The sequence below is a fragment of the Typopeltis vanoorti genome, chromosome 20 (genome assembly GCF_054136105.1).
Source record: "Typopeltis vanoorti isolate ZY-2024b chromosome 20, IOZ_Tvanoo_1.0, whole genome shotgun sequence".
NCBI lineage: Eukaryota > Metazoa > Arthropoda > Arachnida > Uropygi > Thelyphonidae > Typopeltis > Typopeltis vanoorti.
In genome coordinates, this window is record NC_143568.1 from 82,458,158 (window position 1) to 82,470,239 (window position 12,082).

At 34.1% G+C, this 12,082-nt stretch overlaps 1 protein-coding gene across 3 annotated transcripts in view; it reads left to right on the forward strand.

Moving 5' to 3' along the window:
- The window catches only part of peng (Pumilio and CPL domain-containing protein penguin), a 204,022-nt gene that overhangs the window by 20,390 nt on the left and 171,550 nt on the right, over nucleotides 1-12,082 (forward strand). For all 3 annotated transcript variants that reach the window (XM_090410312.1, XM_090410310.1, XM_090410311.1), the window contains exon 3: nucleotides 11,014-11,273. In XM_090410312.1, coding sequence (XP_090266438.1) covers nucleotides 11,014-11,273 — 260 coding nt within the window. The remainder of the gene's footprint in view (nucleotides 1-11,013; nucleotides 11,274-12,082) is intronic.

The following is a 12,082-nucleotide window of genomic DNA, read 5'->3' on the forward strand; positions in this document are numbered from 1 at the left end:
AATAAGATTAAAGTAAGTGAATAAAAGAGAATAAATCACGAAAGATAAATATTTAACAATAGAACAGCCGGTAGGATTTTGATTGTATAAGATTTTAGGTAAGAAAGGATAGATTTAAGTAAATAACAAATTAGGCATAAATCATAAAGTAAATCATATAGAAACATCGATATAGCAACAAACATACTTTTAACAATTATGTTATGTATCACTGACATTCACCTTAATAAAGATTTGCCTTTTTAATGAATTTATAATTATTTACGCAGCATCTCTTTTAATTTGCACAATTTTTAAATGATCTCATTATGTTATGTATCACTGACATTCACCTTAATAAAGATTTGCCTTTTGAATGAATTCATAATACTCTTTGTCGTCCATTGATTATTTACAAAAATTAATGCAAAATGTCTTCTGGCATAAATATTTATGCCGAATTTTCCTACAGCGAAAATGTTTATGGCAAATTTTCCAGTCACGCCTGTAATACTGCGCAGTACTACTGATTTTAAAGTTTGAAGGTTTTTTCACTTTTTAAAGCAAGCATATGATATTGGATGTTTTTATGATCTAAAAGTTTAGTGAGTGTGCAGTAGTTGGCTGCCATATCTGATGGTATTCAGAACCCCTCGTCCATGTTCCTGGCTTTCATGAAATTTATGAAAGTACAGGTTTTGAGAGCTGTGGCCACTTCCATCTATTGTTCCTTTGCTTGCAGGAGGACAGATCTTTCCTTATATTGGTTTGTTTCTGCTTCCATGGAGGTTGCAGTTTCATTGGATGTTGATTCCTTGCATCATTTTTTTCCCTTTTGACTGCGCAGAACCTGTCTTACTCCTCAGCTGTTTCCTTAATTAAATATGATTCAGATTATGAGTACAAAGTCTGGGACTCTGGTCTGTTGTCGATGATCAGCGTATTTGTTGCCTTCTCAAGCTTATCCTGCAGTCATTTAGGCCATTTCATTTGCAAGAAGTCATAGAAACTTCTGAATTGTGCAAATGCTTGCTCGAATTCTAGGCTTCCCCACTGGGGATTGCCCATTTAAAGTTCGTAGAATAATCCTAAATTCTAAGTTAAGAGATTTAAAAAACAGAGAGAGAGAACTAGAATAAATCTAGTAACTAGCTGATACCCAAAGTCACTAAAGATAGTATGAATAATTGTCAATGAGTCACCTTGAGGATCCATCAGATCTTGCATTCACTGCAATTGAGATCTTTCAGATAAGATCTTATTGTGATCAGCAGATGATTCAACTTTGCAAGAGCACTGTCTAAATGGACGAGTGTGTGTGTGAGGATGTGTGTTATTTTATTTTAAGATAACATAAATAGATAACCAGTGGATAGGAGATGCCATACTCAGTAATGAAATATACAGAAGTGAAACCATTAATAGTGGGTATTAAAACTTGGAAAGTTGAGAAAGAAGTATGAAAATTTTCATTTTTCCAAAATACATAATTTTCTATATTTATTCTAAAATTGTAACATAAATGTTTATTGAAGATTTTCTCAGTTGTCACTGTGTCATATGACATCACTGGTTCTGTGCTTCAGAGCTTATCAGAATGAAGAAACCTACTAATCTATAGTTCTTCTTCTTCCCTCTTTTACCTTGTGGTGTCGAAGGTTTTCTATTCATTTAACCGCAACCGTACACAAGGATAAGGTGGTTAGCCCTATGCTTCCTGGTGTATCCTATGTCTGAGAAGCGTTGAGTTCTCAAGGCTGATTTGCCTGCTTTCAGGATGAAAACCCCCAGATAAACTGGGAAACAAAACCCTGCAGTCCATGCCCAAGACCAGCTAACTTGACTATGTCTGAGAAAGATCCTAAGCTCCTCATGTTAGTGATGGGACTCGAATCCAGGACACTCCTTTCCCAGGCATATAGTTGTGAAGCGCATAGTCACTTGACTAGCTGCACAGATTAATCTATAGTTAAATATATATGTAGATGTGAGTGTTTTGTTTTATTGACAGTTTTATTGATTTTGAATGTTTTTACCCTACATTTTATAACAGCATGGACAAAATGGTTTGGTGTTTTTCATGGAAGTGATTTAAGACATACTGTGTTAGAACTGAAGATGTGTATGAAAATTATCATATATCATTAATTAATAAATAAGTGGTCATGTGTCACTAATAACCTCTGAGTTTTTTCCTTCATGTCTCATTGATGAAACACACATATAAGTAGTTAACATATTTTTTCAATATTACTTAACACGGATAAAAATTGGTCATAGCATTAACAAAAGATTATAAATTGACCAAGTCCATGAATGAACAAACATGCATGTTTGATATATTTGTTGACTCAGGTTGATACCTGACCAGTGACATGCTTGTCCACCAAGTGAGCTAGCACAATTTTTTGAGCCCTGATTATTATATACTGTATATACTGTTTGTTTCCCTAATTTTTCCAACAATTCCCACATACATTATTTCAGATATTTGATTAAATGTTTTTCTTAACTCTCAAATCCAGTGTTGAAACTCATTGTCTTGTATAGTGCTAGGTTTATGTTTTAAGTTACCTCTCTCTCTCTCTCTCTGTATAAATGTATTCTGCTAGCTTCCCTACCCATTTTAGCCTTGTTTTTTTATTATCTGTTTCAATATTTAATTTGCTTTTTTAATTATCTTGTTTTTATATTTAATTTGCTGTTTCCATATTGAATTTGAATTGTAAAACTGGTACTTATTGTGTAGGTTCATAGTTGAAAATACCATTAATGCCTTTTGTTTTCTTGCCTAGTTCTCATAGGTTCATTATTCTATTTCTGATATTCATAACATATCTATTACAGAAGCAACTTAATTTGATGAAAGTCTATTTATAATTTATAGCAGATTTAAAAATTTAATGTCATCCACATACAGTAAAGGCCTTCACTTAATATCCCAATTTTGATATCAGGTTTGTTATTGCTTTCCTTTTTAATGTGATCAGTAATCATGATAATGATTCTTAACCCAAGTACTGTAGAGTCACTAAATTCTCATAGAATCTTTAAGGTTGAAATTTAAGCTACCATGACTCTGAACCTGAGTCACGGTAGCTTCAATGTTGAATATTATTAGATCTGTTGCTTATTTGGCAGATTTTTGATAGGGACATAATATGCAAAGTTTGAAATGTCAAATACAGTTAACGGAAGAACTGAAACACTAAAAAAAAAAAAAGAAAGAAAAAAGCTTTTTCTTCTTCCTCCTTCATTTTAGACATCTCAGTTGGTTGTATCCTTCAACCGATTTTTGATAATTTTAACTTTAATCTTTTTTTTTTTTTTTTGCATTGCTTAGGGGTCTCTGAAAATTTCATCATTATTTATATAGGTACTCCAATGAGCCAAACGACACCCATCAGGGGAGACCTATCATACATTTTCTTTATTCACTATTGGGGCACTCACAACCACCTCTGGCAATCCATTCCACTCATTCACTCATTTGTTAGCCTGGTTGGCCAAGTGGTTAGCATACCCACTCTCCAACCAACAAGTCACGGGTTTGAATCCCACTGTGGTCATGGATGTTTCATGATTGTCTTTAGGTGGGAGATGAATTTCATTGCCTGGTGTGAGACCATTGCCCCACTTATTGGAGTCCTGAAGTGCCTGAAAAAGTTCCGTGTTTTCTCTAGAGCAGTGTTTCTCAACTTGGGGCATATGCCCCAAAGGAGGGCAATTTGAATATTTTGAGGGGCCATTAGAAAATGCACATGTACATATTTATATTATACTTTTTCAGAATTTGGCTGACTATTATGCTAGAGGGGGGCATCAAAATCTTTGAGACGTTGAGATGGAGCATCAAAATATTTGAGGCGTTGATGTGGGGCATGATCCAAAAAAGGTTGAGAAACACTACTCTAGGACATAGTTTCCAGACTATATAAAATAAATTAAAATATGTATACAGTCAGTCATACCCCGACTTGCGCGAATCCGGAGTTACGCGGTTTCTTATATGTACATATTCCCGTCATGCCTCACCACTAGTCGTATTTTTCCGGTGCCGGCCACGTTCACCACTGTTGCACATGCTATGAACAAGCACTGACGTGTTTCGTGCGGTCTCCATTCATACATGATTTTTATAGTCTACAAACCCTGCGATTGTTTAATGTTATGTTCTTGATAAAAATTTTATCACATAAAAAATAATAATGTCACCCAAAAGAACCAAGTTTGATTCTTCTGTAGCTAGCAAGAAAAGAAAAACATTCAAAGCATACTACACACGGCATTCGTTTGCAACTCTGAATGAAGCTATGAGGCAAAATGAGCAACTATCTGTTAAAGAGTTTTGGAAACGGTTTAATGTTTTAGATGCTGTAAGGATTATCGGAGATTCTTGGGGTGTCTCCGATATCAGAGACACCCTTCAGTAGCGAAGAGACTGAAACCTCAGATCCAGTTTTACCAGAAAAGCACATGACAATTGCAAAATTAACAGAAGGTCTCAGCTTAATTAAGAAAGGTTTACAGATTTTGGAGGACATAGATTCTAACGAGAACAAATTGTAGCCACAAGGCAAGGAATAAAAAAATCACTGGCTTGCTATGAAGAAATTTTGCGTGACAAGAAAAAGACATTATGCCATCAGACGAATCTATTAGATTTTATGAAACCATCGACATCGAAATAACTTTCTTTTTTTATGTACGAAAAACTACAATTATGATTATATTTCTTAAAAAATATAGGTGTTTTTGTAAACCTTTGGTCCCAGTTGTATGTTTGTATATATAAATTACATGCAAAATTATACCCCGAGTTATGCGAATTCGACTTACGCGCTTTTTGTTGGTCCCACCTAGTGCGTAACTTTGGGGTTTCACTGTAATTGATAAAAATGGCAAAAAAAAAAAAAAAAAATCCTTAGCTCACCCATGGTACAAAATATACTATAGGTTTATAATAACCTTTCATGAGTGGGAACCACACATTTAAAAAAAAAAAAAACTTTCTAAGTAAGAACCTGGTCCACACACCCTTACTAACCACATTCATCCTACAAGATATCTACTTATCAACTGTTGCTATGCATCACTGACAAACAACTGAATTTCTTCTGCTACATAATAAATGTACAAATTAAAGAGTAGTTGTCCTAGTACAGATCCCTGGGGCACTCCAATATGCATCCTCATTTGCCCTGATTCCATTCCATCATACACCACACTCTGATGTCTGTCAGCCCTCTCCCCCATTCATGCCACCAACCTCATATCCATTCCCATTTGCTCCAACTTATATAATAATTTTCCATGCAGTATTCTCTGTCAAATGCTTTTGTGAAGTCCAGCAGTATCATAGCGTAACCCTTTTTTTATCCAATTCTGTTGTCACCTTATTATAAAATGTGAATAAATTACTGAGACAGGACCTCCCTTTTACAAAATCATTTTGTCCCTATCATATTTCTATCCACCCATTCCTGAATTTTACTTTTAACCAATACTTCTGAAATATTAATTGGTCTATAATTTGCTGCTTCTGTCTTGGAACCACCTTTTTGTAATAGAACTATATTAACCTCTTTCCACTCCTTTGGAACCCTGACAGTGCCTCTGCTTTGTCAGGGGCATTGCCCAGTCTTGTAACACACGAGCTGACATACCATCCAGGCCCACTGCTGAATCCACATTAATATTTTTCAATATACTGAGTACCTCCAGTTCATCTACCTCAGTTCTCACATCAGTCTCCATCATGTCAGTAACTGCTCAGTCATTACCCTGATGATGCACCCTTGCATAGTGATAACTTAGTTACTGAACTATTTTTTCTGCTTCTGTCACTTTTCTACCATTGGCACTTAATAAAGTTATCTTTCCATAATCATTCTTTCTCTTATTTGCTACATAGTGAAAAAAAAAATCCTTTGGATTTACTTTTGCCTTCTTAGCTAATTTTCTCTCAAAATATGATTTAGTCTTCCTTACCATGCTTGTAACAAGGACCATTGTTTCCTTTATCAGCTGCCCTTTCCAATGACAAAAAATTCCATGTCTCTTTTCTACTGTTTCTTCTGTATAACCTTAGGCACAAATAATTCTTATTGCCAGTTTACCATTTTGATATTTTCCATCATGTTCTGCTTGCAATTGGCTCACATTCAAAAATCTCATGTTTATTGTTAAATGATATTGACACTTCCTTCTCCTAATTCCAGGTGTTTGAATAAAACATCTCATATTGTTATTTAGAAGGATCTCAGCTGATGTGGTCTTCTGGTCTTTTTGGTTTTAGTAACACTAATTATGTGGAACTTGATATTTCTCAAATTTTTACGGCAGCTTTCATTAATCACGTGACACCCTAATGTCATGATATCTCATTATGTTGCACCATCATAATTTTGTTTCATTTAATATACATTGCAGTTAAGTGTGCTTCAAAATCATCTGTCCTCATTTTTTTTCAGCATCCAGATGAATATGGTAAACGGGCACACCATAGAATGATGGGATTGGATCAGAAGCCCATTTGGTTATCTACATTCCATATAGACTATATGGAGATCTTCCTGTTATCAAGCTTCGATCTTTAAGCATACTTAGTTTAACCATGATCAAACTAATAATAGAAAAACAGTTTATATTCATTAATGTAAGATATTTAATTACTCAAATTTGTACAGTGTAGTTTCATGTCAGAATGTTGTCCCTTTAAAACTTCCAAGACAATTGCAATTCCCTCCCCAGCCAAATGTAATCCATAATAACACTGTTGCCATCCCCCTACATATCTAGTACGATTTTTTTGCATTTTAAACAATGCAAAAAAATCCTTAAGAACATGATTTAAATATTACATTTTCAGTTGCTTATCTCCCTTATTTTCATTCTTCCTAAAAATTATTTCCATCCCATGTCTTTTTTCTGAAATTTGCAAGATATCGTGCGCCTACAGCCTTGTTATGTTTGGGTCATATGAGATCAGGTAGATCTGTCACTCATCATCATCAAATTCCTGATATATACCCTCAAGGAGTGTACAGGATATGATATTACTACATGAAAAATTTACCTCATTACCAACTTCTTATCTACAATTTTCCTCCAAATCAATCTGTTACCTGTCAAGACTCCATTATTATCAGATCTTATATTTCTGTCCTGTAAGGCACCTTTTACTGTATCAATCCACCTATATCTTGGTCTTTCTCTGAGTCTTTTTCCTGCCAGCCTGGTAGAGAACACTTGTTTTGCTAATCTTTCCTCTCCCATTCTGTTTAAGTGACCATACTACCTGAGATTAGCTCTGCTAATGCATTCCTGGATGCTGACAACGTCAAGTTTTTCCTAATATCCTCGTTTTTAATATGATGTTGCTATTGATGCCATCTGTTCATGCCCCTAATCTTTCTCAGGACTCTCATATCTGTAGTTGGAATAGCTTTGGTCTCTAGTCTTTGGTCAAGTGTTTTACTTCTGACCCCAGCTTTAAGATCCATGAGTTAAAATTGGTTTGAACACTGTCTTGTATATACAGCTAATTTAGTGTTTTGGCTAATTTCTCTCTTATTCCTTATAAATTCATTTGACTTCCTACCATACCAGCTTTGTTGATTCTGTTGTCTATTTCCATATTTAATTTACCATCTTCACTAAAAATCGTGCCCAAATAGTTGAAATGTTTTACTTGTTCTATAGGTTCTCCATTCACAACGCAGTTGATATTTTCAATGTTTTTGCCTATTTTCATTATCTTTGTCTTTTTAATGATGACCTTCATACCATATCTGTTACAACAGTTATTCAGTTTAGTCAGGGAATCTGGCAGACTTGTAGTGGACTAATTTAGAAGTATAACATCATCCACATAAAGCAAAGAGCTGAGATTAACACCTCCAATTTTGATATCAGTTTAATACCACTTTCCTTCATAATGTGATCCATATAGATAATGAATAAGAGACAGGATAACGCACATTCTTGTCTGACACTAGATTTAACATTAAACATCTTCCTGTACTTCCTTCAATTCTAACTGCTGACTTACAACTCAAACAGAGATTAAGTATTGCTTGATATAATGTTCCATTAATACCATATAACTGTAGCGTTTTGAATATCTTCTCTCTTGGCACCTTGTCATATGCCTTTTCCAGATCTTCAAAACTTAAATACAGATCTTTGTTATATTCCCGTGATTTCTCAACTATCTGTCATAAAGTGAAAATCTGATCCTGACAGCCTCTATTTGGCCTGAATCCAGCTTGTTCTTCACCAAGCTTCTCTTCCACAGTCCTTCTCAACCGTTTCTGAAGTATACTTGCATAAATCTTACCAGGAAATTTCTTTATTTACTCAGTAAAGAAATACCTCTGTAATTCTCACATTCAGTTTTATTTCTCTTTTAATATATGGGTACTATGAGAGCTCTACTCCAATCATCTGGAATTGGTGTCTTCTGAACTTTTCAGTGCAGCTGCTGTAAGACTTTTATACTTCCATACTTGGGCATTTCTGGTCAGATATCATCTACTCTTCCTGCCTTTCCACATTTCATGATGGCTTTTTATACTTCAAGTATGGATATGTATTGCTGGCTGCATACCTGGTTAGTGTTTTTTACCACTGTGCTGTCATCACTGCTGTTTCATTTAGCAATTTTTCGAATAATTACTCCACACTTGAAGGATATCTTTTTCTTCTGTTTTCATGTCAACATTATCGTCTCTAATTCCTTTTATATTCCTCCATTTCAGAGTTTCTTCAATAACCTTCAGAATATCTAGCCACCTTCTTGATATTATTTTCCATGTTCTTGCCAAAGTCCTCCCATGACTTTTGTTTAGCCAGTTTTACACAGTGTTTAGCTTTCTTACACTTGTCTCTGTATTCTCTAAGAGCACAAGTTGACTTATTTGCCAGGAACTTTTGATATGCTTTCTTCTTTTCCTTCACTGCCTCTTTAACTTCCTGTGTCCACCATGGAGTTCTGATTTTTCTATCCTTGCAGACAACCTCACCACATACCTCTCTGGCTGAATCAATTAATGTTTTCTTCAGAGCTTGCCACTGAATCTCCAAGGTTTGGTTTCTGTTCTCAAACTCCCATTTTTTCTTCAATCATGTTTGTGCATTTTAGTCTACAATTCACATCTGAGAGCCACTCAACTTTTATTCACTTTAAAATCTTCTTACATATTCTTCTTTTCAATATGAAATTCAATTTTATCTTGCTCAAGACTAAATGGTGATCTCAATTTCAAATCATCTGTACACTCTGGTGTCCTACACCAGGGAGAAAACATCACTATCAACAATAACATAGTCAATGAGACTTTTCTTATTCCTTGCCTCTTTTCTCCATGTGAATTTGTGCACACTCTTTATGTTGGAACATTGTGTTAGTAATAACCAGTCCATGTCCTGAGCATAAATCCAACAGGTATTTGCCATTATTTATTAGCTTTGCTCTTTTCTCCAAATTTTACCAAAATATTTTTATGTCTGACAATCATTTCCTACTCTACTATTTAGATCCAACAAGGACCAACTTTTCCTTTTTCATTGTGTCAGTTTCTTTTTTTCCGAAGCCTCAAAAAAATACTCCACTTCTACTTTAGTAGAACCTTCTGTGGGACCATAGGCACAAATAAGTCTCATTGTCCAGTTCCCCATTCTAATATTTGCCCACATCACTCTACTTGAGGCTGCCTGCCATTGAAAAAAATAGACTCATATTTAGTGTTGAATACTATGGCTAGTCCTGCTTTTTCTTGATTGTCATTGCCTGAATATAACATTTTGTATTTATTGCTCAGAAACAGCTCACCAGTTTTTGCATTTTTTGTTACAGTCACCCCTATTATGTCGATTTGGTACTTATCCAATTCCTCAGCCAGCTCCATTTGTTTGCTATTCAGGCTTCTTATGTTGATAGTACCGATCTTTGACTGTGGTGATGTTGAGATGGGATGGGTTTTAGGATTTTTCCAGTAGCTGACTTTTCGCTGGTTCCATGGCAAAAACAATGGGGCTTTGTTTAACCAGATGATGCCCTCATTCCGCATGAAATTCCTTATATTGTACCATCATTTAATATTTTGTTTTAAGCCAGTAAGAATACAATTTGATCGGCTAAATCCCAAATTGCCAGCCCATCCCCGTTCGTTCAGTATATTGGTAGATACCTAACAGGGTTCACCTCAAAGGTGAGTATTGGACAATAGGTCAGAAGCCCTGGTCAGTTCTCCACATTCCTTTTAAGGCTATGTGGAGGTCTCTTCAGTTATTTAGCTTTGACCCTTAAAGCACCCCTTAGATCTGTCACTACTTGTAGAAAAGAACATATAAAGGTTAGATATAGGTGATTTCAAATAGTGTAGACCATTGCATTGATATAATAGGGGAAAAAAATAGTCACTATCGACAAACGTAAATTCAAAGTACAGGCTTCCCAGAATTGCTAAATATTTGGGAATTTTTTTTTTTTTGGTGTGCAAATTACTACCAGATAGCTAAGCATCATCTGAGTTTTATGGAACAAAACAAGCAACACATTCCTATATATGCTGATTCTGTTCATTAAATAACAAGACCGTTCCATCTACTTAAATTCAGTGTTCACTTATGCCAAAAAATATATATAGCATAATGCTATATCAAGATGATCCCTAGTAATAGAACCATTTGAATACGCTACTTTGCTATATTCTCTGTGCTTCCTTTGCTCCTGTCCCTCCCTCAACTGTTAAGTTTAATAATTATTAAAAAGACATTTTGTGCTGGATATCATAAAATTAAATGCATCAAATGCATATAAAGAATATCACTAGAAGTTTTACTTTATAATAATAGTTTAAAGAATAAGGAATAATAGTTTAAAAAACAATCACTGGGATTATTTCATAGTGGACAAGTTACACATTTTTTATCTATAATAATTTGCTAGTAAGCAATAATTTTCAGCTAGTTTTGATTATACCCCATCATATATTATGAATATATCCTTTTTTTTCCCCCACCTTTCAGAAAAGAATTAACATAAATACAGAAAACAGGAAAATGACTATCTCTCCCATTGTCAAGCCAGACAGTGGAATTGTTTCTTTCATGAAGAATGAAAACAATTTAAAAAGGAAGCATTCATATCAAAATTACCCATCAAAAACCAAGAAGATAAAACTGTTCGAAATGAAAAAGAAAGAGAGGAAAAGGTTTCGTCAGAAAGCAGAGGACAAATTCTTTGAAGTAGGAATGAAATCAAAACTTATTTGGGAAGATCTAAGAAGGTATATAGTTTTCGTCCTGCATTTAGATTTAATTTTTTTTTAAATATAAACTTAGGAATTTTTAAAATATAAAGTTAAATATGTAAATGATATAGGAATGAAATCAAAACTCATTTGGGAAGATCTAAGAAGGTATATAGTTATCTTTTTACATTTATATTTAATTTTTTTTAATATAAACTTAGGAATTTAAAAAAAAAAAAAATATATATATATATAAATGATGTTTGAATGAAATCAAAACTCATTTGAGAAGATCTAAGAAGATTTATAGTTGTCTTCTTAAATCTATATTTTAAAATGAATGCTCATGAAAAAGCAATAACAGCAAATTTTCTTAATTTCCTTTTTTTCACTTGGACATCCTTTAGTATAATCTTTATTTTGGTAACTTTTTTCCTGAAATGTGCCTGATATCAAGGAAATTCTATTTGCAAAGTGGTGATATTCACAAGGGGAATGACACTTAAGATTTTATATTTATTTATTCTAAAAATGCCTGCCCTAAGAGGCTTTTCATTTAAGTGAAGATGTCAAGATTACAATATACCAATGGCAGGGTAATGTTTCCCAATTTCATCAGCTTTTAAGTTACTCAGCAGATTCTGCCATATGACTGTGCATTGTTGTAGCATAAATGCAGTGAGTAGAATTCTATTGTTCAGTTCTAGTTGTGGTTGAGTAGAAATTATGATGATGCCATCCTTGATTACATTAACGAGATAAGTATAGCAATGCTATTTCAAAACATAGACATGTTATTAAAAAGATAAATGTGACAATGCTATTATGACATTAAGTATGACCAT